Genomic DNA, 26674 nt, shown 5'->3' with positions numbered 1-26674 from the left:
TCACATGGAATAGAAACAGTGATCTGGAGGGGACAGGGGATAGAGGAATGCTGTCTGGCAGAATGCATAGGGGCTGGACTGCCAACAGATGCAGTGTCAGGAGGCTGCAGGAGGAGAAACTGAGCAAAAAAGGAGAGCAGTGGGGAAAAGTTGGCGGAATGCGTCGGCAGAGGGCAGCACACGTCAAGAGGGTGGGATATGAGAACAGGGAGGAGGTGTAGGTCAGAAAGGGTGGAAACTGTTGTCTGGAGGATGTGGGGCAGTAGATTAACTTAGTCCGAGGCTGGAATAATTACAGGAACGGAGAATCTGTTGTAAGGATAACTCGCATCTGCACAGTTCAGAAAACCTGGTGGCAGAGTGGAGGATCTGGGCAGCTTGGTTGGTCGAGCAGCCATCAGAATTGTGTTTGGATGCACGTTTTGCCACAGGGAGGTATCATTTGCTCTTCGCCACAGTTTAGCATCGGCTGTTCGACCTGGTGTACAACAGGTTGGTAGTCGTACCGATATAAAAACCTGCGCAATGGTTGCACCGCCTGCTTATTCTCATCTCCCACCCTGTCTCCGATCGTACCTGCCCATCTGTCATCGCTCCTCTCCTTTTCGCTCCGTTTCTTTGCCTCCCCACCTCCCTGCCCTGAGGCCTCCTGGCACCACACCTGTTGGCATTCTAGTCCCTGCACACTCCACCAGACAGCACTGCTAACCCCCACACGTACACTGCTATCCGAACCCCTTCCTACCCATATGTATCGTACGTAGAACAGAGAGCAATGAAGAAAATTGTAATATTCATCTCGGTAGTGTTTCACTTGGTGTAAACACGACGCCCCCTCCCCCCCTTCTCCCTCCCCATTCCACCACACCCTCTCACCCCCAATCCACCCTCCCCCCCTTCTCCCTCCCCATTCTACCACACCCTCTCACCCCCAATCCACCCTCCTGGGGTCCCCTCCACCAATCCCTCCCCATTCCACCTTCCTGAACCCCCCGCCCACTATCCCTCCCCCTCTCCCTCCCGCTTCTACTCCAATGCCCTGGCACTTTTCCCATCCCCATCCCCGTCCCACTCGCCCTCCATCTCCCCAACCGCCTCCTGCTCCCCATCATCCACCCCCACCCCTTGCTCCCACTCCCCCGCCCCCTCCCCCTCGCTCACCCACCCCCTTCCCCTCCTGCTTCCCCTTCCCCCTTGATTCGCACCCACCCCATCCCCCACCCCGTCCCCCACCCCAACTCCCACCGCTACCCTCTTGTCCCTACTGCACACGCCCCCTCTCCCATGCCCGCCACCTCCCCCTCCATCCCCCCCTCTCTCTCTCCCTCCCTCAATCCCTCCCTCCCTCCCACCCCCCTCCCCACCCCCTTCCCATCCCTTCCCTTCCCTCTTTATCCCTCCATCCCCCTCTCCCACTCCTCCCCACCCCCTCCCCCTATCCACAACCTCCCTCCCTCCCCTTCTCCTCCCCACCCCACACCGCTTCCTCACCACCTCCCAACCCTCCCCCCCTCTAACACCCCATTCCCCCTCTACCTCCACCGGCCCCTCTACCTCCCCCTTCCGCCTCTAGCTCCCCCTTCCGCCTCTAGCTCCCCCTTCCGCCTCTAGCTCCCCCTTCCGCCTCTAGCTCCCCCTTCCGCCTCTAGCTCCCCCTTCCGCCTCTACCTCCCCCTTCCGCCCTTAGTTCCCCCTTCCGCCTCTACCTCCCCCTTCCGCCCTTAGTTCCCCCTTCCGCCTCTACCTCCCATTTCCGCCTCTACCTCCCATTTCCGCCTCTACCTCCCCCTTCGGCCTCTACCTCCCCCTTCCGCCTCTACCTCCCCCTTCCGCCTCTACCTCCCCCTTCGGCCTCTAGCTCCCCCTTCGGCCTCTAGCTCCCCCTTCGGCCTCTAGCTCCCCCTTCGGCCTCTAGCTCCCCCTTCGGCCTCTAGCTCCCCCTTCGGCCTCTAGCTCCCCCTTCGGCCTCTAGCTCCCCCTTCGGCCTCTAGCTCCCCCTTCGGCCTCTAGCTCCCCCTTCGGCCTCTAGCTCCCCCTTCGGCCTCTAGCTCCCCCTTCGGCCTCTAGCTCCCCCTTCGGCCTCTAGCTCCCCCTTCGGCCTCTAGCTCCCCCTTCGGCCTCTAGCTCCCCCTTCGGCCTCTAGCTCCCCCTTCGGCCTCTATCTCCCCCTTCGGCCTCTATCTCCCCCTTCGGCCTCTACCTAACATCTGCTTCAAGCTTCTGCCTCCCCTTCTGCCTCCCCCCCTGCCTCCCCCTCTGCCTCCCCCTCTGCCACGGCCTCTGCCTCCCCCTCTGCCTCCCCTCTGCCTCACCCACCCCCTCCCCGTCTGACTCTGCCTCTGCCTCACCCACCCCCTCCCCCTCTGACTCTGCCTCTGCCTCACCCACCCCCTCCCCCTCTGACTCTGCCTCTGCCTCTGCCTCTGCCTCACCCACCCCCTCCCCCTCTGACTCTGCCTCTGCCTCTGCCTCACCCACCCCCTCCCCCTCTGACTCTGCCTCACCCACCCCCTCCCCCTCTGACTCTGCCTCACCCACCCCCTCCCCCTCTGACTCTGCCTCTCTACTTGCGCCTCTCTACTTGCGCCTCTCTACTTGCGCCTCCTCTCTTCCTGCGCCGCCTCTCTACTTGCGCCTCCTCTCTTCCTGCGCCTCCTCTCTTCCTACGCCTCCTCTCTTCCTGCGCCTCCTCTCTTCCTGCGCCTCCTCTCTTCCTGCGCCTCCTCTCTTCCTGCGCCTCCTCTCTTCCTGCGCCTCCTCTCTTCCTGCGCCTCCTCTCTTCCTGCGCCTCCTCTCTTCCTGCGCCTCCTCTCTTCCTGCGCCTCCTCTCTTCCTGCGCCTCCTCTCTTCCTGCGCCTCCTCTCTTCCTGCGCCTCCTCTCTTCCTGCGCCTCCTCTCTTCCTGCGCCTCCTCTCTTCCTGCGCCTCCTCTCTTCCGGCGCCTCCTCTCTTCCGGCGCCTCCTCTCTTCCGGCGCCTCCTCTCTTCCCGCGCCTCCTCTCTTCCCGCGCCTCCTCTCTTCCCGCGCCTCCTCTCTTCCCGCGCCTCCTCTCTTCCTCTTTTGGCGCGCCCCTGTTTCCGCGCCTCTCTTGCCGCGCCTCTCTTGCCGCGCCTCTCTTGCCGCGCCTCTCTTGCCGCGCCTCTCTTGCCGCGCCTCTCTTGCCGCGCCTCTCTTGCCGCGCCTCTCTTGCCGCGCCTCTCTTGCCGCGCCTCTCTTGCCGCGCCTCTCTTGCCGCGCCTCTCTTGCCGCGCCTCTCTTGCCGCGCCTCTCTTGCCGCGCCTCTCTTGCCGCGCCTCTCTTGCCGCGCCTCTCTTGCCGCGCCTCTCTTGCCGCGCCTCTGTTGGCGCCCCTCTCTTGCCGCGCCCCTGTTGGCATCCCCACCGCCTCACGCACCTGCCAGCTGTCACGTCCCCTGCCTGGCTACCTGCTGCCTGGTGTCCCCATGCCTTCACCACCCATCACACACCCGGCCCTTGGCCCCTCAGCCCCCCACACAACCCCACGACCTTCAGGTGCCCGCCCTTTCACAACCCATCCCCTCCCCATTCCCCACATGCCCATTCCTTCCCACTGCACCCTCACTTTTCCCTCACCCCCACCCCAGCTCTTGGTCTCCTGTCCCCCAGCCCCCTGCCTCACACGCTCCCCCTCTCCCCCTCCCCCTCCCATTCACCCACTGCCACTCACTCACTTACCTCTCACCCTCCCATTACCCCTCCCCTTTCCATCCCCTCCAGCGTCCATCTTTTCTCCCCGTACCCCTACGCCTACCCATCCCCCACTCTCTCACCTCACCCTCACCCTCACCCTCACCCTCACCCTCTATGCCTTCCCCTCTGCCTCCGCCTTCCTCTTCGACCGACTGATGTGGCGCAGTGGTTAACACACAGGACTCGCATTCGGGAGGAGAACGGTTCAATCCCGTGTCCTGCCATCATGATTTAGGTTTTCCCTGATTTCCCTAAATCACTCCAGGCAATTGCCGGGATGGTTGCTGTGGAAAGGACACAGCCAACTTCCTTCCCCATCCCTCCCTAATTTTATGAGATTGATGACCTCACTGTTTGGTCTCCTCCCGCAAAACAACCCTAACCCTCCTTCTTTGTGTGTGTTTGGGAGTGGAGGAGGAGAGAGAAGGTTGGCACTTTTTAGCTTAACACAGTGTTTTTTCTCTTTTTTACAGCCAAGGAAGCTGCAATAGCGGCGGTGGCGGCCGAGGACGGGAAGCAGCCGGAGACCTGCTCCGTGTCGGTGCAGGCCACGGCGAGCCCGTTGCCGTCTCCAGTTCCCGGGGTGGGTAACATATGAGCTGCGGCCTTCCCATTCTTCTGTCATATTCTAAAACGGTCGTCACCCCGAGCACGTAGGGGCCCCATTACTCGGCAAAAAAACCTTCGAATGCCGTTCCCGCTCACCGTCTGTCTCATATCGAGTGTCGGCCCACTTCCACTCCGTAAGTGTTCCGTATCTCTTTTGCGTGGGATTCTTTCTCTGTTTGAGGAGCTTTTTCTTTGATCTGTAGCCTCAAACACTATTAGCGTGACCTCTTGGTGTTTTCTCCTTGAAAATGGACCCTATCACTGAAAACTGAGTGCTCTGTTCTCCATTGCCATTGCCGAGAGTGTCTCTGTTTGAAATAGAGCAGAGGTCAGTATTGTGTGCTTCTGTGTGTCTGTGTGACAGATGGATACGTTAGCTGGTGTCGAGTAACTGCTCTAGTGGACCTGTTGCTGTCAGCTCTATCACTGTCAAAAGAGTCCGCACAACCGATACTGTCGACTGTTTGTCGAGCGACAAATTTTATCGGGCATTTCCCAATATGTGAAGGTTATTTGTAAAGTCTTAAATGTCACCTTTGAAAAGCAACTTAGTTAATCAGTCAGTTTTTTGCACAGTCACAGGTACATGTTCGCAGTTCTGCCAAACATTGAAGTACTTCACGACGTCGCTAGGGGAACTGGCAAGTAATCTCGCGCAAGTGACACAATTCCGTCGTGGCCGAGAACTGGTCACCACACGGTACTCTACCTTGTCACTGTGCCGTATCCTCTAATGGCGTACTGCGGCACGGGAATTTCGTCGTGCACTCGGTCTGCAGAGGTGTCTGAGCAAATGGGCAAAACATTTGTCGTGTAACTGGTTTTTCTGAGGTGACTGAGGTCAAAATTTTCTGAGCACTCCTCATAATTGTGGTGCCAGACTCCTGTGAAAATAAGCCAGATGCCGCCTATCGCACATCGTGTGGATGCACGCCCCTTTGAAAGATATGGAGATGCTGTGTAGCACTGGCACGTAAACCCACAAGCCCCGATTCTTTAAAGAATTGTGTGTCGCACAGTAATATAATTTTTAAGATACATTCTGTAGTACCTACTGATACTGTCTGCAAAATTTCCTGGAAAAGAGGCAATAGTAAAGAAATAATAAATTAAAATGTCATTCCCGATGTGAAGTTTCACTGCACGAGCAACGAAACTAGTAATTGATAATCTTTTTGTAGTTGCGGGAGAGAAGTTTTTAAAAGGTTGGAAATTACTGTGCAATGTTTGTCGGTATTTGCTAAGTGCTCCGATTCTCAAATGCTGAACGATTGTAGTCAGTACTGTGAGTTATGCTACCTCCAGATTAATTTTTTGTATGAGGTCCATAATTATATAAAATATTAAAATATCTCATTGATGTTGCCCTCGGGATCCGTTACGTAGGAAACCAGCAGCTGCAACAGCACGCAAGATTGGTTGTTTAGTAGTATAGATGTGTTTAGTGAGTGTAATTAACGTCTCAGAAAAACAGTACATTATTACAATTATAATCAGCAGATGCAAAAAAAGGAAAGGGGCCACAGAAATTGGCAGAGGAGGGGGTGCAGGGGGAGCTGTCCACCGGGTGGAGCGGCCGACGGTAAACTGTTTCAATACTGATTCAGATTTATAGTGTTCACAAAAAAAAGGGGGGGGGGGGGGAGAGCACTTTATTTTGCAGATATTATTAACAGCAATGTAAAAAATGAATGATATTTGCTAACATTTTTGTAACAGTCCACAAGCACTGCAGTAACATATGTTACAAAAAGAATTACTTATGTGGGTGGAAGTGTGTGTGAATGCAGTTTTGGTGGTATATTGGTGCAGAACAGTTTTCACCACAACACCTGGGGGTGTCGCCCATCCTCTACGCTCGCAGTTCTTGTGGCATGTGGGTGCGACCCGTGGCCAACCTATGGAGGGCTCAACCACCCCCCCCCCCTCCCCCCCCCCCCCCCCCCCCCCACATGATCGGAACCTCATCAGCTGTTCCGGAATCGCCCACTCGGGCCGGGTCCTCAGGTCATGCCGCTCGCACCTCAGTCACACCTCTCCCGGCGCGGACTGCGTTCTCTAGTCCGACAGTCCCTATTGGCTGGTGTACCCTGGGAAGAAGTTCAATTTTCTGTGACAATTGTCGACCGTGCCGAAATATACATGCCGTTTGTAAACTTCCCGGCAGGTGGAAACTTAGCAGAATGAGGGAACTCGAGCCCACGAGTCCTGCCGACGTAGCTGTGCGGGTGTGACTCGAGATCTGTGCCCGGTACTCACATCCGAGTCATTTCTCCCCCGGATCCTTCCTTCTGGGAGTGCGATTCTGGAAGTGTGTGTAGGAGAACTCGTTTGAGGTTCGGGAGGTAGGAGAGAAGTTGTAGCAGACACAGAGCCGTGAGGGCAGGCCTCGTCACTCCCGTCCGTGTAGCTAGGTCGGGAAGTGGCTCCGGATTTTTGCCCGTGTACGGCACACAATTTTAATCGGCCAGAAAGTTCGAGCTTAAATTTTACATACACTCATCGACGTGATGAACATTTTCCTCAGCCTCTTCTCAATCTACTTCATTAAAAAAAATATTTTTTGCTGTCAGCCGATACGCTTACCGTACAGAAATTGTGTTTCATTCTTTCTGCAGGCTGTAACGCATCCTAAATCGCTAAAATTTATTTTTTTCCTCTCCTCTTTCCCTCGAGAATGTCACCTTGCACATCTCCTAGACGTGAACGGAAAAAAGCTGTCTGTCGAGCACAGTTTTTACGTAATCCCAGACCGAGCAATTGAGAGTACTCGAATAGAAATTAAATCACCGTAACCTCTATTACGTTACCTCAGAAGTGTTCTCACCCGTATTCGATTAGGAGGAATGAGACGAGTGCGGTACACGTTTTGTCCCGCAGGGCGACGGCTGCGCCTCGTGCGAGGCCCTGCGGCAGCGGGCGTCGTTCCTGGAGGGCCGCACGGAGGGCCTGACGGAGGAGCTGTGCCGGCGGCAGGCGGAGCTGCGGGAGAGCCGCGGGCGCGCCGCCTCGCTGCAGAGGGAGCTCGCGCAGCTGGCAGGTGAGTGCGCGGGCAGCCGCAGGCCGCTGGCCGCGTCGACCGTTCGCCTCTGCCACACTTCGAACTCCGCCCGGGCCTTTTGGTGAGGTGTACGAACGTCCACGGAGGAACGGCGGCGCCATCTTTCTCGAGAGCTGAATCGGGAAAAGGTGATGATGTCGAAAGCCGGATTCCGGAGCAAAGTCGACATTCCGACTCTTCTCGAACGTGCTCCATCCAGTTCGGGTGGGGACTCCCCACCTGCCGGTCCGTTTCGGGAACGGTACTATCCGCTAACCTGTCGTAGATGCTACTCTACGACAGAGTGTACCGTCACGCCGGTATGTCGGTTGCCGTCTCCGAACTGTTCCTCTACTGTAAATGGTACACGGTGCTGGAGAATATCCGTACGCTACTACCTTAGCTTCACAGTCTCTTTGTCCGTGTACACCCCTCCCCCCATCTCCCGTCCGTCTCCTCCCGATCCTATCTTACTTCAAATGTCTTCCCGTCTCCTCTCACTATTCGTATCCTTCCACGTGTAGCATTCTCTTATGTACAGAAAGGGGACCCCACCCTAACCACTTCACTGCTGACTCTAGACGCAGTGACAGGTAAATAACTCCAGGGATTTTCCAAACTCAAACACTTCCACAAAACTGCTTCAGATCGTACCGTCATCGGTGCCCGAACCGTTCGTTTCCAGTTTCCCGCAGTGCGGCAGTGTCGCTCCGTGTGCCACTGACCTCAGACTGCAGGAGTGTGCGACTCGTGCGGAGCCGCTCTGGACCCCATTCTTTTTAACTCGCGACGTTGTTGTGCTAGCTGGATTGCCGGTAGGTCGTAGCAAATCACTAATAGTGCTTTCCACTGATTTTGTACAATTTTTTACAATTGCTGTTCACAATGCAGCACGTTCTCTATGTCAGTAGACGATGTCTGTCTCGCGTCCTACCTCTACATTTGTACTAGACGGTCACATCGCTGACAAGTGACAGGGGCAGCTTTTGAACGACAAAATGTCCGTGGTGCCCTCGTTACTCTGGTGACATCCGATGACCGGTTCACGTTCAAATTCACTGACCTTCCCTGAGTGACTCATTCTGCTGTTACTTCTTCTCTGTCAATACAGTACTTCCCTGCCTCCTTTTATACTGCCAGGTCCATCTCTCATTACATCTAACAGTCGAGTCTGCATTATGTACTGGTTTCCAGATAGTTTACATCAGATAGTGTTCGTTATGCACTAGCTGTACACCGGTACTTTACACCGAAAGTTAAAGAAGCGCCTTTGCGTACTGTCACATTTTATGGTTCTGTACTGGAATCGTTACAAACAAATGGAAACCTTGTAGGGTCACTTTGTCAATAAATATGATTTTCTTAACTATAAATAAAATCTATTGAAAGAAGGAAAGCAATTTTATAAAGTTTTAAATACACAATGCAAAATCAATAAATCTGTATTATTCTACCCGAGTAAGTTCATTGATCGTTTGCATTCGTAAAGATAAGATTGTGGTGTGCAATTCTGTCACTGGTGGAGATTCCCGAAAAAAGATCTCTGTCGAGGAAAAAAACCCGACAGCGCCGTCTAATGGTTCTCTAGTGTACTACGTCGTCAATGAGGTACGAGGTGTACAAGTGTAAAACTGGAATTTCCCTATACATTGTGCTAGCCATCAGTGTAAGGCCCGTGAGACCGCATCTGCAGTGCCATCTGCTTCCCGTAACGGCAGACGATAAATGTCGACACGCGGTAACCCGACTTCCGTACCTCGGCATCTGTTTCGAACCCGTAAACGTGGCGAATTTTGTGCGTACAAACTAAAATTTGTGGACAGAAAGTCGTTTCTCCGTCGAATAGTGACAGGTGACGAAAAATGGATTTTTTTAAAAATTCCTAAGTGTCGTAAATTGTGGGTGAATCCGGGCAAACCGTCAACATCCACTGGGAGACCGAATCGCTTCGGGAAGGAGATAGAGGAGCTGCCAGAATCCGATGAAACCGGTAACACCGATCGCTACCGACAGCAGACGATCGATTTGAATACTGCATTATGTGAAAAATGACCGGAATATGGAAAAAGGTGACACACAGTCGTATTGCTCCACGATAACGCGCCACCGCACACGGCAAAACGGGCCAGGGGAAGGATCGAGGTGGTCAGTTGGGATATACTACGGCACACAGCTTGTTCTCCAGACTCGGCTCCACCAGATTGTCGTCTGTTTGCACCACTGGGACGCGCTCCCACTGAACGACACTTCAGATCATACGAAAATGTGCCAAAATGGCTCACTGACTGGTTCGCTTCAAAAGGAGAACTGTGTTTTTGGTGTGGCATTCGTAGCCTGCTGGAGAGATGGGAGAAATGTATAAATCACAATGGAGATTATTTTGAATATAATATTGTTTATCAGTTTCAACAGATGTATGATTATTGCAACCAAATTACGGTTTCATACTTGTACACCTGGTAAACATCTAATGTGCTAAGCTGAGCAGATTCGTAGCACTTTTTACAGTATCTATTTTTTCTGTGATGAGATTTTGATGAAATGAAGCCTGTACATTGCCTCAAGCTGCTCTCAAGTTACATGTGGAAACCCCACAGAAACCCATCTTAGTAATTTTTAGAGTAGTTTGTTCAGTCTCTCTCTCTCTCTCTCTCTCTCTCTCTCTCTCTCTCTCTCTCTCTCTCTCTCTGTGTGTGTGTGTGTGTGTGTGTGTGTGTGTGTGTGTCTGTCTCTGTCATCGGGACACACACACACACACACACACACACACACACACACACACACACACAGATTTTTTACAGTTATATTATTAGTATAGATAAATACACCTCACTACTTGTGTTTCTTCTGCTTTCAAAATATCTTTACTTTATTATTGTTTCTATTCATTTTTGTCCCTACCAGAGAAGAGAGAGTCCCTGGAAGCGGAAATAGTTCAGTACAAGCAGAGACTGAAGGACGCGTTGCAGTCGCAGGAAGAAGCGAAGCTCGAGGAGGGGCAGCCGGCGTCCGAGGCGCGGCAGTCGGTGCGCTCGGAGGAGCGGCAGGAGGCGGGGAGGCGCGCGGCTGCTCTGGAGGCGGAGGTGAGGGCGGGCGGGCAGGCTGCGGCCACCTGCCGCTGGCCGGACACTTACTGTTACCTCACACTTTGTAGTGTTTCTTCTCCTCGGGGTTCTGCCGTGAAAATACAAAATAGAAAATCTGATTGGGTTTTGAATTTTGATGGAATAAGTTACGGATAAGGCGGTCTTCGTATTACCGATTGAGACAGTGCTGTAATTTGACCGTGCACGGCAGACTGGGGCGGCAACACTACAAAAAGCGACTGTAAGGAAATAGCATCAGACATAAGTTGAAATTTACGTTATAATTCTGTCAGAAATGTAGTATCTATTATATATAGTCTTTGTGGCTGCATCTGGAATACTTCTCGATTTTCTTGTAGGATGTCCTTTTTTCATTGTTCGTTGGCCCTCTTCTTCTCCGTCTGATGAAAATTTCTTGAAGTTGTCACTGTCTGGATTAATTTACAAATTTGGTGATAACCGTTGCGAATCACTACTGAAATAACTTGAAGACGCTGTGTGTTCGTTTCGTAATACAGTTTTAATTTCGACTTAAAATCATTCTTTAATATCGGCGCCAAAAAAATACACGTCTTAAACGTATGAAGACAAGATAACGAGAGAGTAATGAACTAGTTGTTAAAGCGAGCACCTACACAAAAGTAAAAAAAAAAAAAAAAAAAAGATCAAAATTACTTATGAAAATCTGTCGCTGGCGCAGCGCTCTTCTGCGTGCGCGATCGTAAGTCACATCTTTGCTCTGGTGGAGGTGCAGTAGTCAAAGTACCGTTACAACTTGTGCTCTGCAGGAGGGGCGCGTGTCGTCTGGACGGTCGCCAGTTAGCTGGGGCCTCCGGCTCTCGGGCCTACGGCAGATGTTTCCGTGCAGTTCCCTCCAGAATCGGCTGCACGACTAGGTTACACGAGTGAGCATTTATCGCCAGGGGGATTCGGATACACAATTTGATCGTATATACGTCGATTTGAACGAGCATTTCGGCCGTCTGAACTCGTGACCAGTGCAGAAGTGGACTGCAGGCACTTTTACGCCGCCACCTCACCGCTCACCGACACGGCCCGGAGACAGTGAAATGGGTGCATCTGAGCTGTACCGTCACCGCCCGCTAAGAACCCCGCCGGTCCACGGTACCGAGCCGGTTCGCATTTCGCGCCCCGACTGTCGCCACGCATCCCAAAACTCGGACCCAAACTAGCCTCACTGAAGTCACTCCGGCACTCTGGTGTTCGACTGTGCCGGCTACGAGAACAGACACAGAGCGAGCGTGAGGTGCAGTTTGCCGGCAGCGAGGCTGCGGCAGAGAAGTACCCCGAGGGAAGCCGCGCGAGTCCGGAGGTTCAGGGTTCGAGGTTCGATCTTCTCGTCGCTCCTGGAGTGTTGCTGCATTCAGTATTTACTGTCTCTGTTTCTGTTCACATTATTCACTGCCTCGTTCGAGATGAGGTTTTCGTTTATTTTGCCTGCCTATCTTTCTTTTTGCCGTTATCGTTGTCAAATATCTAACCCTTTGACGTCTGTCGCGTTGTTGTCCGGTCTGGTGCAGCTCTCTGTGCCAGACCACCCGGTGCGAGCCTCGCCTCTTCACGTCTGCGTAACTGTTGGAACCTGCACCACTCTCACCTCCTGCCTTCAGTCAAACTCTGCTGCTTTTCTACAATTTTTACCATCCGCGCATTACTCTATTAGCAAACTGACGACTCTTCGTTGTCTCGTTAATTTTCTAAGGTGCTAAAATGATTGCTCGATGGAATCTAGTATACCTTCCAGTTATTAAACGAGTTTATTTATCGGTTTTTGAATTTCGTGGTATTGGGGTACTCCAAAAAACTGCAGAGTCGTGCTATACTGACAGCTAAAAACAAAAAAATATACACAACAAATGAAATGAACGAAAGGAAAAATTGAAGGTAAATTTTACGGTTTTCCGACAATTTGAAGTCCCCGAAACCAGTCTGATGCAGGTCTTCTGCACTGACCTAGTACCTCCTCGTGCATTACGTAAGATGAATATGATTTTCAAAACTAAAATTCCAATTTTGTAGATGCAGTGGCTTTAGCACCTGACACAAATTTTCTGAACCATAAAAAACTGTTGACCTGACTGTCATTGTTCAAATTAAAATATGATTTTATTTTTTTTCTGCACACTTTCACGTCTGCAGCAGTTCTATGGTATCTCTTATCACGTAAGTATATTTGGGCTACAGTTAAAACTTTTGTTTGGCTGTACACTGTTAAAATGTAGCAGGTCTGCCAGATATCCGGTACAACTTTACTTTGCCGTACACGAATTCTCGGTGTCTCTTTTTTAATTATAAAGTCTGGTCCACCACCGACTGTATTTTAATAGTGTACGATTACACGAATGTTTAAACTTTTAACTCGAGTATGTCTGTCTGGTAGGTTATAATGTTAGGCTGACTACTAACTAGTAGTGGCACATTTCACGAACCGTGAGTGTGTCGTCTCACTGCGATACGGAACTGATCAGTTTTACAATTGTAGTACATTTTCTCAGGGAAAAATACTGTAACACGTATGCCTCGGGTCCGGGTTCCGATTTGACACACAGTTAATTTGACGGGAAATTTTAAAATACCGTGCACCCGTTTGTAGAGTGAAAATTAATTCTGGAAGATTTCGGTGCACCTGAAATGGCACCTTTGTGACTAGTGTGCATTACTTTTGTCAACTTTTGGCAGTGAAAAATAGCTTCGATACCATTTGTACTGTAAATGTGATTAATTTACAAACTCGAAATTTAACGGTGCAGGTGGAGAGGCTGAGGGGAGAGTTGGCGCGAGCTGTAGCGGAGTGCGGTGCCGCACGGCAGCGGGCGGAGTCCCTGCAACGGGAGCTGTCGGCGTGCCGGGCGGAGGCGGGGGCGGGGGCGAGCGGCCGCGATGCCGAGGAGGCGGCCCGGCTCAGGGAGAGGCTGGAGGAGGCGGAGCGGCACGCGGCAGAGTCCGAGAGGCGCGCCGCAGAGGTCTCCGTCAAGCTGACGGCGGAGCTGACCGCCGCGCGCGGCCTCTGCGAGCAGCTCGCCGACAGGCTGCAGGTGGGTGCGGCTGCTTTCTGCACGCACTACTGAACCGCTTGTGATGCAAAATGTGACTTTTCTAGGATATCTAAAAGCCGAAAATCATCGGCTGCTTACAGCAGTAGAACTAGAATTCCTTTCCTTTCAGCTGAGAAGTGATGGGGATGGGCCTTGCTGTTAAGGGGCTGTACTACATGGTTCTTTTCTCTCTCTCTCTCTCTCTCTCTCTCTCTCTCTCTCTCTCTCTCTCTCTCACACACACACACACACACACACACACACACACACACACACACACACACACAAACACACCATTGAACCCATCCCATTTCTCTCATTCTCTCATCTCCCTTTCTCACTTATCATGTCCGTGTTCTTTTCCTTTTCCTGTCCTTCTTTTCTCCCATGTCCCTCTCTTTTTATTCTCCCCTCTCACTTGTTATTAAACAACAGTAACGGCAGAGCATTAAGAGTTGTTTTGAATACAGTGCAGTGCTGTCTGTAAATTCTGGATTGCGTCTTTTCAGTACTGATGTAATAAATATCGTGCTTCTTAGAGTCTTTATTTGTTTTTTTGGTGTAAAACTGACGTTCAGTGAATAACAGTGGGGTTTTTATAAACTAACGTTAACTTACGCTTGCCATCTAATTGTGTTGTTTTGGATCCATTACGGTACTGTACGTAATGTCAGTTTAAGAGTGGTGTTAGAAAATATCGTGCTTCTATAGTTTTCATTCGCTTTGTTTCTCGTACTGGCTACATTTGACAAACTGTGATTGTGTTACTGTACATCTGCCTGCCGTGTGGAAGTTAGCTGCACGGTTCACCGATAGATAAATTTTTACTGATGGTTACATTATCAGACTTTAAGTGTGTCATTCTGTTTTTTAGTGTACTGTAAGTGTAGTGTGATGCACGACAAATGTGGATGTTGCTGTAGATTGAGGCACGGGAGAAGTATCAGAACCGTGGCTCGATATGTCACTCGGGAGAATGCAGCGGGGAAGCTGAAATGTGTCAAACGAGACTCTCCGGGACGGTGTAGGTTACGTAGTCGAGACGAGAAAGTTGTGGAACTGAAAAGAAAGATTTGTGCTACCCAGATAGAATTATAAATGGCATATTTTGAGTTAGGTGGGTTGAAGGGGGAAGAAGAGAATGGAAGCTGAGAAAAAGTGACAAGTAATAGGCAAAAGGAGAAAACTGCAGAATCACATTCCAAATTCCAGTTAGCAATCAGTTTGACCTCTCGTCTAAAATAAGGGAAGAGCCTCAGCCAGTTTTTGAGCTTAATACAGTGCAACAGACTCGTAGGAACGACTTTAATGCTGGAATGGTAGAAAATTCACATAGAAAGAAAAGGGTCTCGTTACTGGGAAGCAATCACAGGAGAGGTGTAGGCCAATTGCTACGGGAAAAGCTGGGCGTAGAATACCGTGCCACAAGTGTCGTGAAACCTAGAACTGAGCTGAGCCGGGTGACAAAGAAGATAGGGGACACGTGCAGAAAATTTTACGGTGAGGATAAGGCACTTATAATAGGAGCAGGAAACAGTGTGGCTAACAACTTAGACTGTAGCATCAGAGGTGATCCGGAGGAAATAGAATCCGCAACAGCACACACTTATGTTGAGTTTGTCAAGGTTTTTCCAGTGACTGAGCCAGTCGTGGTCTAATGCAGCTGTTAGACGTGTGGACAGAGAGCTGAGAGAATTGCTGTTGACTGTCATATCTGAGCCATGCCTGTTGCTGCAATTGTGAAATGGGGATACACTAATCGTGGCCTGCATCTAAAAAGGAGGGGGAAGCAAAGGTTAGCTGAGCACGTTGCAGATAGTTTGGGGAGGTGTTCACAAGCACACTGGACAAAGTCTGTGTGATTACTGGAATCAAAGGGACACAGTGAGTAGGTTAGAGTCGGGTTAAAGACCGAGAGTATTGAAGGAAATTCTTCTTTTCTTCTCGGTGACGTACAGTCGTAGTGCATCGGCTGCTCACAGGTGGCGTTCCCTCACTTCTTGAACCAGTTCTTCAAAGTGGTTGATGCCACTTCGTGTCTCGATATTCTGTGACCAAGATTGCTTCTTTCTACCTAGTGGGCACTTTCCTTCTATTCTGCCTTCTAGAATTAATGGCATAATGTGCCCCAGGTACGATGTCTTTCTCATTTTAATTGTCCCTGTCAGTTCTCTATCCACCCCGGATCTACGTAGCACTTCAGCATTGCTCAATTTCTCAATCCGTGGTATTTTTAGTGGTCGATGCAAGAACCACGTTTCTGTTACTTCCAGCCTTTTTACAGAAACTGCTTTAATTGACCAAGTTTCTGCTCGACAGAGGAGGGCGGGGATAATATAGCATCGTACCGAGAAATTAGAGCAATAAAAGACTGTAGTATGTGTAACAGTTTGCAGAAAAATAACATTAATTTGTTTCATCAGAACGTTAGACGGTTGGAAAACAAGATACGTGAGCTCTTTAGTGGTTAATAAAAAAAATGGGAGAAGAGAGACCGTGAAAAAGGGAAAGAATGAAAAGCAAATCGGACTTTGTATTACAGAAAAGCTATTGGACTTCGTTATTTGGAAAAGCTATTGTTGGGGTGGTCCTTGTGGCGTTTTTGAGCAAAAGTCAAACCAATTTTCACTACAAAAGTTATTGAAAAGAAACAGAGAATATCAGAATGTAACTGACAGGGGGAAGTGGCGTAGACGAGAGATCATCCTTTACCAGATTAACTTACCTTCTTTCGGGCGGAGTCCACGTCTTCAAAAATCTCCTTCATTTCAGTGTGAAAAAATCTGCTCCGAAATCTTGTAATAGTCCAGGGATCACTAATTTATACCAATTAAAATCATCTACGTCAGCATCCGATCACGCCTGCCTTAAGCTACCGCTATCAAGAGACAATTGAAACGGAATAAAAAAACAAAAAAGTTAACAATTTTGGTAGTTTCTCTGCCGTCGAGCGCTCATACCGCTGCGACGAGATATTTTTATCTGAGGGAACGAGTGTAGCGCGGCGAAATTCAAAGCCCCGCTACAGCTCTCTCTATGCCCAGAAGATGTGAAAAATTCTGTCACTTCAGATGTTCCGTGCCTCTTTGAACACTGTGTAGCCACAGGCACGGAGAAGTTACATATCGGGGAATATAGAACTTGCATCGTTTTTGTGTAGAGTTAACACGGAAAAAGGAAGAGTTGCAACACGTGTAAAAGTTGGACACAAAGTCAAAAATATTGTAACTAATAGTTTTTGTGTCGATCAAAACGTATAAGTTTGTGCGTGAGAGTTGTTACGGCAGAATACTTCTCTAATAATTGTATCTGTCTACATGTGCCCTCCAGGAAACTTCCAGTTATTTAAGAGAAATCTAGATGCATTATTGAGCTTTCTTAAAAGATACAAACAAAAGAAAATTAACTAGAATTATTATTTGAGTGTTTCAATGAAATTTCAGTAGTAAATTTTCTAGCTTTTGTCCAGAAAATAGTAGGACACCGATTGATAACATTTTTATGTATAGCACACAGGCTGTAACAGTTAATGTGTACTCAATTGCTAATGAACTATTTGATCATGATGCACAATTAAGAGAAATAAACAGTATGGCATGTCACAACCATGAGGCGTACAAAGCAGTGAGACTTATTAATGAGCACAGGATACAGTGTTTCAACAGTAAGCTTCAAGGGGTGGTAGGGGGTGATGTATAAGCAGAAAGTGATGCTAACATCAAATTCAGTTTATTCACAGTTAATTTCTATCAATATTTGAAAGTTTCTTTTCTAAAAAACCATCCATAAGTGAAAACAAATAAGCTGTGGACAACTAAGGGAATTCAGAGCTCATGTAAGAGGAAGAGGAAAATTTATGTAAAGGCCAGAATAAGTCAATATCCGATATTACTTGCACACTACAAAAAATATTTAATATTTTAAGGAAAGCCATTAAAATATCCAGACGTATGCGTGTCCCGAGAGCAATAAATAATGCGGATAATAAGATGAACACTAGAAGTACCGTGTGATTTTTTTTTGACGCACGAAGGTTTTCCAAGGGTTCTACCCCCGTCCATAATCGTTCCAGGACCAAATTCTCCCGTGACTTTTCATCATATATGGGATTGTACAATTCGCCAAAATTTCATCCCTCTAGCCCTCTTAGAAGTATGAAAAATTTATCTGTTATACAAGATGTGCCAAGTGGGTCATTTTTTACCCGTACACAGTTTAATGCAATTTGATATCAGTAACACCAATTTTCAGAAACTAAATAGTTTCTGAGTGTGCCTTGACATTACTCACTAGATGTTGGAGTGTATTAGAACACTTTGTGCCAAAAAGAATGCAAAATACAGAGAATTCAGAGGTCAGGCTACACTTTATATCAGTGTGGCTTTCCGTATTATACGGACTGGCTTCATGCAGACTTACAGAGTGACACAGAGAAGCTGTAAAGTAACATATTATATAGTGGGAAAGCTGCCTCCCCACCACTCCTACATTGCTGTCTGGGGCACTGCTAATAGTTCTCTTACACGGCAACAGATATCGGGCATGTCGCCCCTACGGAACATTACGACTGACAACTTCTTCACCTCTGTGAAATTGGTAGATGAAGTGAAACAAAAAGCAACAAGTTTAGCTGGCACACTCTGAAGATCACTCGGAGAGGTCCCTCCTGCAACACCAAGTGGAAATGATGCATTTAATACAACGAACGTACAAATCGGGTGACAATCTTCTCATGGCATACCGAGGGGGGGGGGGGGGGGGGGGGACCTTAGTCTGAGCAATGTGCGTGCTGGATGTCAGATGACTGAGAATACTGAGAAGAAACTACAGAAACGATGATGTTTTGTAATGAAACAAAGAGTGGAGTCTATGTAGTTGACCAAATGGCTAGACACTACAGTGTCCAGGTTGGCATGTCTTTTAAATTTTTGAGCTCGTCACGATCAACACATGCACAATTTTTAAATTACTTACCTCTAAGGTTTCTCACCGAGACTTTATCCCAGAATAGCAGATGAGCTTGCTGCCCTCTACAAACTGCAAAGAGGAGCCAATTCCCCCTTGCAGCTACTCGTTACTGGCACTGGCTAATATGGAAATAGAAGGAGTTATCAGATTTGGTTTCCTGCAAACAACAAAACAACAGAGGGAATAAAACATCAAACATAAGCTTCAAGTGCAACAAGTGTGTGTGCAAAAGCTGCCAAGCAAAAACTCTTGTTGAATGTCTGAACTGTGAGCAGCTCTGTCAAGTCTGTGTTCCTATATATTTCGAAGTATTTATAATTACAGACTGAAGTTTTTTCTTCTTACGTTTTAATTCCTCAGTCACAATAAGTGAGAAAACCCACAAAGCATTTTAGTCACCTGCTGTGTTTTAGAGTCTTTCACATATACTCGATACTTAACTTGTATGTAAAAGTTAAAATACTATTAGTACTCACACAAACAATGTGTTTTGATTGTGTTGCAAAATTTTTTTATAAAGAGAAACATTGTAAAATTGTTTTACTTACTTGTTTAATGATGATTGATGCAAGACTGTGGAATTTCTTCTGTAAAATTCAAAATTAAAAAAAAAAATCTGAATATATATATTTGACAGTGTAGTGTTCATTTTAGAGGCCAAATTATCATTTGCTTACACTTTAGGATCTTCCTGAACATACTGTCGGCATGGTGGCACTCAAAATACCACCCTAATATGAATAAAACGGTGGTTTCCAACTGTGGGTCAGAAATGACCCACACGGTACTATTAGGGGTACGGCGAAGTCCGGTACTTCTAGTGTTAAAACTGTACGGGACGTTGTCAAACGAGAGACAGGACAGCCAGTCAGTGTACAAGATTCCGTAACAATTAAACTAAATGACAGTGGTGAGGCTGATAATTCGCAAGTTGCAACTACTTTTAACAATCACTTTCTGATCGTAAAAGCAAATACAGGATTAAACGGTTCAATTGAAGAAGCGAGAGAATATATTGAAAATGTCAATCCACAAAACTATAAGCAGCTGAAAGTAGCACCAGCATCCTTCACTGAAATTAATACAGTTATAAAAATTCTAAAAAATGAAAGCTCATGTGAGGTTGATGGAATTTCAAACAGAATTCTTAAAAGTTGTTCCATGTAGCGGGACTTTGAATTTCACCACGCTACACTCGTTCCCTCAGATAAAAAATATCCCGTCGCAGCGGTATAAGCGCTCGACGGCAGAGAATATACTAAAATTGTAACTCTTTTTTTGTTTTCTATTCGTTTCTTAATTGTCTCTTGATAGCCGAAGCTTAAGGCAGGCGTGATCTGATGGAGATGTTAAAAATAAAACTTGTTAGCTAGTCTTGATCTGATTTTAATGTGTAGACATATTGTGGAAGTTGTTAAGAATTTTGGAGGATGGAAGTAGCAAAGTAAATTAAATTGCATACAGTATCAAGATGATTTTAATTGGCATAAATTAGTGATTCCTGGACGATTGCAAGATTTCAGAGCAGACTTTTCACGCAGAAATGGAGGAGATTTTTGAAGACCTGGACGCCACACGAAAGAAGACAATTTAACCTGTTAAAGGATGAACTGTTATCTACGCCACTTCCCCCTTTCAGTTACAGTTTGTTATTCTCTGTTTCTTTTCAATAATTTTTGTAGTGGAAATTGGTTTAACTTTTACTCAAAAACGCCACAAGGACCACCCCAACAATAGCTTTTCTGTAATACGAAGTCCGATTTGCTTTTCATTCTTTCCCTTTTTTTCACGGTCATTTACGATTTTAAAACCACCTTTTCTTTTCTTTCACTTACGATTTCTTCCCACATTTTCAACCCTTTTCTTTTTCTTTTCTTTTCTCTTTTCTTTTTTTTACTAACCACTACATCCAACTTAATAAGTAATGTCCTTAGTGATATGTGCAATGCTTCACTGCCACAGGGAATTTTTGCAGACACATTAAAATAAGTAGTTGTGAAACTACTTCATAAGAAAGGTGACAAGACAGATTTAACCAATTATCATACTCGCTCATTTCCAAAATACTCGAAAAAGTAATGTACTCGAGTGTAGTTGCACACTTAAGTGGAAACAATTTACTTAGGATGTCACAGTTTGGATTCTAGAAAGGTAGCTCGACTGAGAGTGCCGTGCCTACATTCACTCGTGAAACACTACGAGCCTTAAATAATAATATATCACCAGCTGGTGTTTTTTGTGGTCTTTCCGAGGTGTTTCATTGTGTAGCTCACGTTACTCTCTTAGAACAACTCTAATTTTATGGAATTGATGGCTTTATGCCCAGCTGGTATAAATTGTATTTAGCAAACAGAATGCAAAACGTACTGAATAATTCAGACAATGTCGGAAAATTAGAAAATTGTAGTGGCCGGGGAAAAATAGTCACAAAGGAGTCCCATAGGGTCTAGTTTTAGGTTCACGTCTGTTCCGTAATTACACGAATGACCTTCCATTTAACATTCAACAAGCAAAATGGTATTCTTTTTTTTTTTTGCAGATGGTAATAGTGTTATAATAAATCCCATTAGAGAATAAATAACATAAGAGTTGATGAATGATATTTTGTAAAGAATTCTTAAGTGATTCTCTGAAAATGGACTCTCCCTAAATTTTGAAAAAACACTCTACTTTCAGTTTTGTGCAACAGATAGTCATACTAACAACTGATGCAACAGATGAGCAGGAGTGTAGCTCTTCAAAGAGCCAGGAATTTTAGCTGCACTGTCACCATCCATATATCTGCTACTGAAATTCCTCATAAACAATCCGTCACAGCTTGAGAACAGTGATATCTGTACCTGCAACACTGAAGGGAGAAATGGGGCAGGTACAAGTAGGACTTGCACACAGAGGGTTCCGTGCAAAACTACTGTGTATATAGAAAGTTCATCCACTCCGGGAATTGATAGTCTCAGTGAATTGGTACTAACACTGGCAAGATATCGGTCTCGGGGATTCTGAGACTTTCAAGAATGTTTTATTTTCAAGTTTGACATTGAATAATAGGTGAAAAAAGAAATATTTTTTGTGTGATATAATTACAAAGTAAAACTTTCCTGATATTTCTATTACTTGTACTGTGAAACCTTGCTTCTTGCCAATTTTCATGATTGTATGTCATCATAAAGTATCCTATAGGTTTTAATTAGTGAGTTTTCCAGTATCAAAATATGTGACGTAAATGGCAATATCTTTGGATTGTAGTGACGTAAAAGCTTCACTTTTTACACCACCGAAGCACCACAAACCTCAGTGTCTGACATAAATTTCAAGTGCATACATGTATCTAATGACGAGAAAAAGGGTTTTCAACAGTCGGACAGACAGACAGACAGTTGGGCAGCTGGACGGACGGTCGGCCGGCCCGACGGGTGCGTGGCCGGTCGGACAGATGGACGGGTCGACGGACGGACATCCGGATGGACGGACAGCCGCATGGATGAGCCAGCTGACAGTCAGCCGGACGGGTGGGCGGGTGTGTGGACAGGCAGATGGACGGAGGGGCGGGCGGGCCAAGTGATTGTAGCTAAAAATTGTAACCTGTTATTGTATGACTAAAAACTAAGTTTGTCATTTGGGTAAATACAGGAAAAACCGGTAACTGTGGCAATTGGTTGTACTACTTTCCTGGTAATAGTATGCAACTGAGTGCACAAATAAAAGCAGTTGCATTATTTTGAGGGATTGTTTGTTTGTTTGTTTGTTTGTGTTTGTGTGTGTGTGTGTGTGTGTGTGTGTGTGTGTGTGTGTGTCCTAATTAAGTTGCCTAATGAATTCGCTATAATTGTTAAGAATAAATAAATAATAAGAATAGACTTTGTCCCATTTACTTGACAAAATATAGCTCAAAGTTAGTTAGTTCAAATAAGTAATTTGCTTGACAAAAATGGAACTGATTGAGTGGTTTTTCTTGTCATTATATTTCAGGAAAGTGCTGTAAATGAAAGTAGTCTGGATTTGAAACTTAAAAATTTGTGTCGCACAGAATCTGTTGCTCTGTCATTATTAATTCCTAAAGGAGGTGCTTTTAGGTCGACGAACCTCACAGATAATAATTACATTTTTATTGATGTCTGTAGTACTGTTTCCTTCAAAATTTTTGTTGTTGTAAATAACAGTCTGCAAAACATTATGTCATTTGCAGGAAGGTAGAGTCGATAAGAAAGACTCGGAGACTTGCACAGAATGGGAATATCCTGACCTGGAACAGCTGGTGGCGAGGCACCGCGAGGAGATCGAGAGGATAAAGGACCAGACTGTCGACTACTTCGCCAACCAGGTACTCTTCCATCAACCATTTCCCGCTCGAGCTGTGACCTTTGTGGCAACAGTTACGGGGCCGATCTGGACTCTCATATCATGTGTGTGGTTGTTGTTGTTGTTGTTGTTGTTGTGGTGGTGGTGGTGGTGGTGGTGGTGGTGTTCAGTCCAGAGATTGGTTTGATGCAGCTCTCCATGCTACTCTGTCCTGTACAAGCCTCTTCATCTATGAATAACTACTGCAACCTACATCCTTCTGATTCTGCTTAGTGTATTCATCTCTTGGTCTCCCTCTACAATTTTTTGCTCTCCATATTTCCCTCCAATACTAAATTGGTGATCCTTTGGTGCTTCAGAACGTGTCCTACCAACCAATCCCTTCTTCTAGTCAAGTTGTGCCACAAATTCCTCTTCTCCCCAATTCTATTCAGTACCTCCTCATTCATTACGTGATCTACCCATGTAATCCTCGGCATTCATCTGTAGTACCACATTTCGAAAGCTTTATTCTCTTCTTGTCTACACTGTTTATTGTCCATGTTTCACTTCCATATACGGCCACACTCCATAGAAATACTTTAAGAAAAGACTTCCTGACACTTAAATCTATACTCGATGTAAACAAATTTCTCTTCTTCGGAAACGCTTTCCTTGCCATTGCCAGTCTACATTTTATATCCTCTCTACTTCGACCATCATCAGTTATTTTGCTCCCCAAATAGCAAAACTCATTTACTACTTTAAGCGTCTCATTTTCTAATCTAATTCCCTCAGCATCACCCAAGTTAATTCGACTACATTCCATTATCCTCGTTTTGCTTTTGTTGACGTTCATCTTATATCCTACTTTCAAGACACTGTCAATTCCGTTCAGCTGCTCTTCCAGGTCCTTTGCCGTCTCTGACAGAATTACAATATCATCGGCAAACCTCAAAGTTTCATTTCTTCTCCATGGATTTTAATTCCTACTCCAAATTTTTCATTTGCTTCCTTTACTGCTTGCTCAATATACAGATTGAATAACATCGGGGAGAGGCTACAACCCTGTCTCACTCCCTTTCCAACCATTGCTTCCCTTTCATGCCCCTCGACTCTTACAACTGCCTTCTGGTTTCTGTACAAATTGTAAATAGCCTTTCGCTCCCTGTATTTTACCCTTGCCACCTTCAGAATTTGAAAGAGAGTATTCCAGTCAACATTATCTAAAGCTTTCTCTAAGTCTACAAATGCTAGAAATGCAGCTTTGCTTTTCCTTAATCTATCTTCTAAGATAAGTCGTAGGCTCAGTATTGCCTCACGTGTTCCAACATTCCTACGGAATCCAAACTGATCTTCCCCGAGGTCGGCTTCTACCAGTTTTTCCATTTGTCTGTAAAGAATTCACGTTAGTATTTTGCAGCCGTGACTTATGAAACTGATAGTTCGGTAATTTTCACATCTGTCAACACCTGCTTTCTTTGGGATTGGAATTATATTCTTCTTGATGTCTGAGGGTATTTCTCCTGTCTCATACATCTTGCTCACCAGATGGTAGAGTTTCAGGACTGGCTCTCCCAAGGCTGTCAGTAGTTCTATGGAATGTTGTCTACTCCCAGGGCCTTGTTTCAACTTAGCTGTTTCAGTGCTCTGTCAAACTCTTCACGCAGTATCATATCTCCCATTTCTTCTTCACCCACGTCCTCTTCCATTTCCACAATATTGCCCTCAAGTACATCGCCCTTGTATACACCCTCTATATACTCCTTCCACCTATCTGCTATCCCGTCTTTGCTTAGGACTGGTTTTCCATCTTAGCTCTTTATATTCATACAATGTTTTTTTAGACGGAGGTGGAGCTCTTCCATGCCCACACCAACATGATGGCCAACTCAACAGGTCTACTGCCATCTCTGGATAAGAGTTAGTTTTTATTAAAGTGAGGTGTTGCAGGATGTGGGTACTGCGATGTTTGCGTACGTCTGGGTTAAGGTTAACCATTAATATGTGCTCATCTGGAGATAGATTGCATAGCAGGAACTAAGGGTAGCAGTTTGAAGGGAAGAGGAAAAAGGGTGCCAAGGCAAGAGACAAGGGGGAAAAGCCTCTGCAATAGTTAGGTCGTGTGGTAAGAGCAGTAGCGGATGTCTTGCTGCCTGCGATAGGTCGTGCAAGTTTAGGCTTTGTCAGTAGTGGGTATCGTGCATGTCAATATCTTTGACATCGTGCGGTGCTATTGCTCGACGTCTGCCGCTGCGTGCCGGTGTCAAACTCTCGATCATCGTCAGCAACCTGCAACAGTTAGGTTTATCATCGTTTTTGTGTCCGATAGGTCATAAATTGGATGCACAGTGTAGGGTGTTGTTGGCGAATTGTTTGTGCATCAGTGAGCAAGCGTGTTGGTTTCCCTGCTGTGGGCTGTTGGTCGGCTCTGATAGCAGCTGGTAATTTCCAGTCAACGTTGCTGATATGCAGGGGCTTGCCGACGTTTGGCACATGTTGGTGTATGTTACCTTGCCATAGTTGGCTATGCCGTAGTTACTAGTGTCTTTGGCCGCTTGTGCTAAAGATACAAGCGGTTCTCTTTTCTCCAAAGGTGTCTTTAATTTTCCTATAGGCAGTATCTATCTTACCCATACTGAGATATGCCTCTACATCCTTATATATGTCCTCCATCCATACCTGCTTAGCCATTTTGCACTTCCTGTCGATATCATTTTTGAGTCTTTGTATTCCTTTTTGCTTGCTTCGTTTAGTGTGTTTTTTGTATTTTCTCCTTTTGTCAATTAAATGCAGTATCTCTTCTGTTACCCAAGGATTTCTACTAGCCCTCGTCTTTTTACCTACTTGTTCCTCTGCTGCCTTCACTATTTCATCCCTCAAAGCTTCCCATTCTTCTTCTACTGTATTTCTTCCTCCTGTTCTTGCCAGTCATTGCCTAGTACTCTTTCTGAAACTCTCTAAAAAATCTGATTTTTTTCAGTGTATCAGGGTTTCATCTCTTTTAAATTTCCATCTTTTTTGCAGTTTCTTCAGGTGAATCTACAGTTTATAACCAATAAATTGTGGTCAGAGTCCATATCTGCCACCACTGGAAATGTCTTAAAATTTAAAAACTGGTTCCTAAATCTCTGTCTTACCATTATACACTCCTGGAAATTGAAATAAGAACACCGTGAATTCATTGTCCCAGGAAGGGGAAACTTTATTGACACATTCCTGGGGTCAGATACATCACATGATCACACTGACAGAACCACAGGCACATAGACACAGGCAACAGAGCATGCACAATGTCGGCACTAGTACAGTGTATATCCACCTTTCGCAGCAATGCGGGCTGCTATTCTCCCATGAGACGATCGTAGAGATGCTGGATGTAGTCCTGTGGAACGACTTGCCATGCCATTTCCACCTGGCGCCTCAGTTGGACCAGCGTTCGTGCTGGACGTGCAGACCGCGTGAGACGACGCTTCATCCAGTCCCAAACATGCTCAATGGGGGACAGATCCGGAGATCTTGCTGGCCAGGGTAGTTGACTTACACATTCTAGAGCACGTTGGGTGGCACGGGATACATGCGGACGTGCATTGTCCTGTTGGAACAGCAAGTTCCCTTGCCGTTCTAGGAATGGTAGAACGATGGGTTCGATGACGGTTTGGATGTACCGTGCACTATTCAGTGTCCCCTCGACGATCACCAGTGGTGTACGGCCAGTGTAGGAGATCGCTCCCCACACCATGATGCCGGGTGTTGGCCCTGTGTGCCTCGGTCGTATGCAGTCCTGATTGTGGCGCTCACCTGCACGGCGCCAAACACGCATACGACCATCATTGGCACCAAGGCAGAAGCGACTCTCATCGCTGAAGACGACACGTCTCCATTAGTCCCTCCATTCACGCCTGTCGCGACACCACTGGAGGCGGGC

General features: G+C 46.8%; 1 protein-coding gene across 1 annotated transcript in view; it reads left to right on the top strand.

The window, feature by feature from the left end:
• The window catches only part of LOC124552393 (plectin-like), a 230501-nt gene that overhangs the window by 154800 nt on the left and 49027 nt on the right, over positions 1-26674 (top strand). Inside the window, exons 13-17 of the mRNA XM_047126654.1 lie at positions 4183-4292; positions 7199-7358; positions 10263-10441; positions 13216-13500; positions 22655-22789. Coding sequence (XP_046982610.1) covers positions 4183-4292; positions 7199-7358; positions 10263-10441; positions 13216-13500; positions 22655-22789 — 869 coding nt within the window. The remainder of the gene's footprint in view (positions 1-4182; positions 4293-7198; positions 7359-10262; positions 10442-13215; positions 13501-22654; positions 22790-26674) is intronic.

Source organism: Schistocerca americana, chromosome 10, assembly GCF_021461395.2.
Source record: "Schistocerca americana isolate TAMUIC-IGC-003095 chromosome 10, iqSchAmer2.1, whole genome shotgun sequence".
Taxonomy (NCBI): domain Eukaryota; kingdom Metazoa; phylum Arthropoda; class Insecta; order Orthoptera; family Acrididae; genus Schistocerca; species Schistocerca americana.
This window is presented reverse-complemented; position numbering and strand designations above follow the sequence as displayed.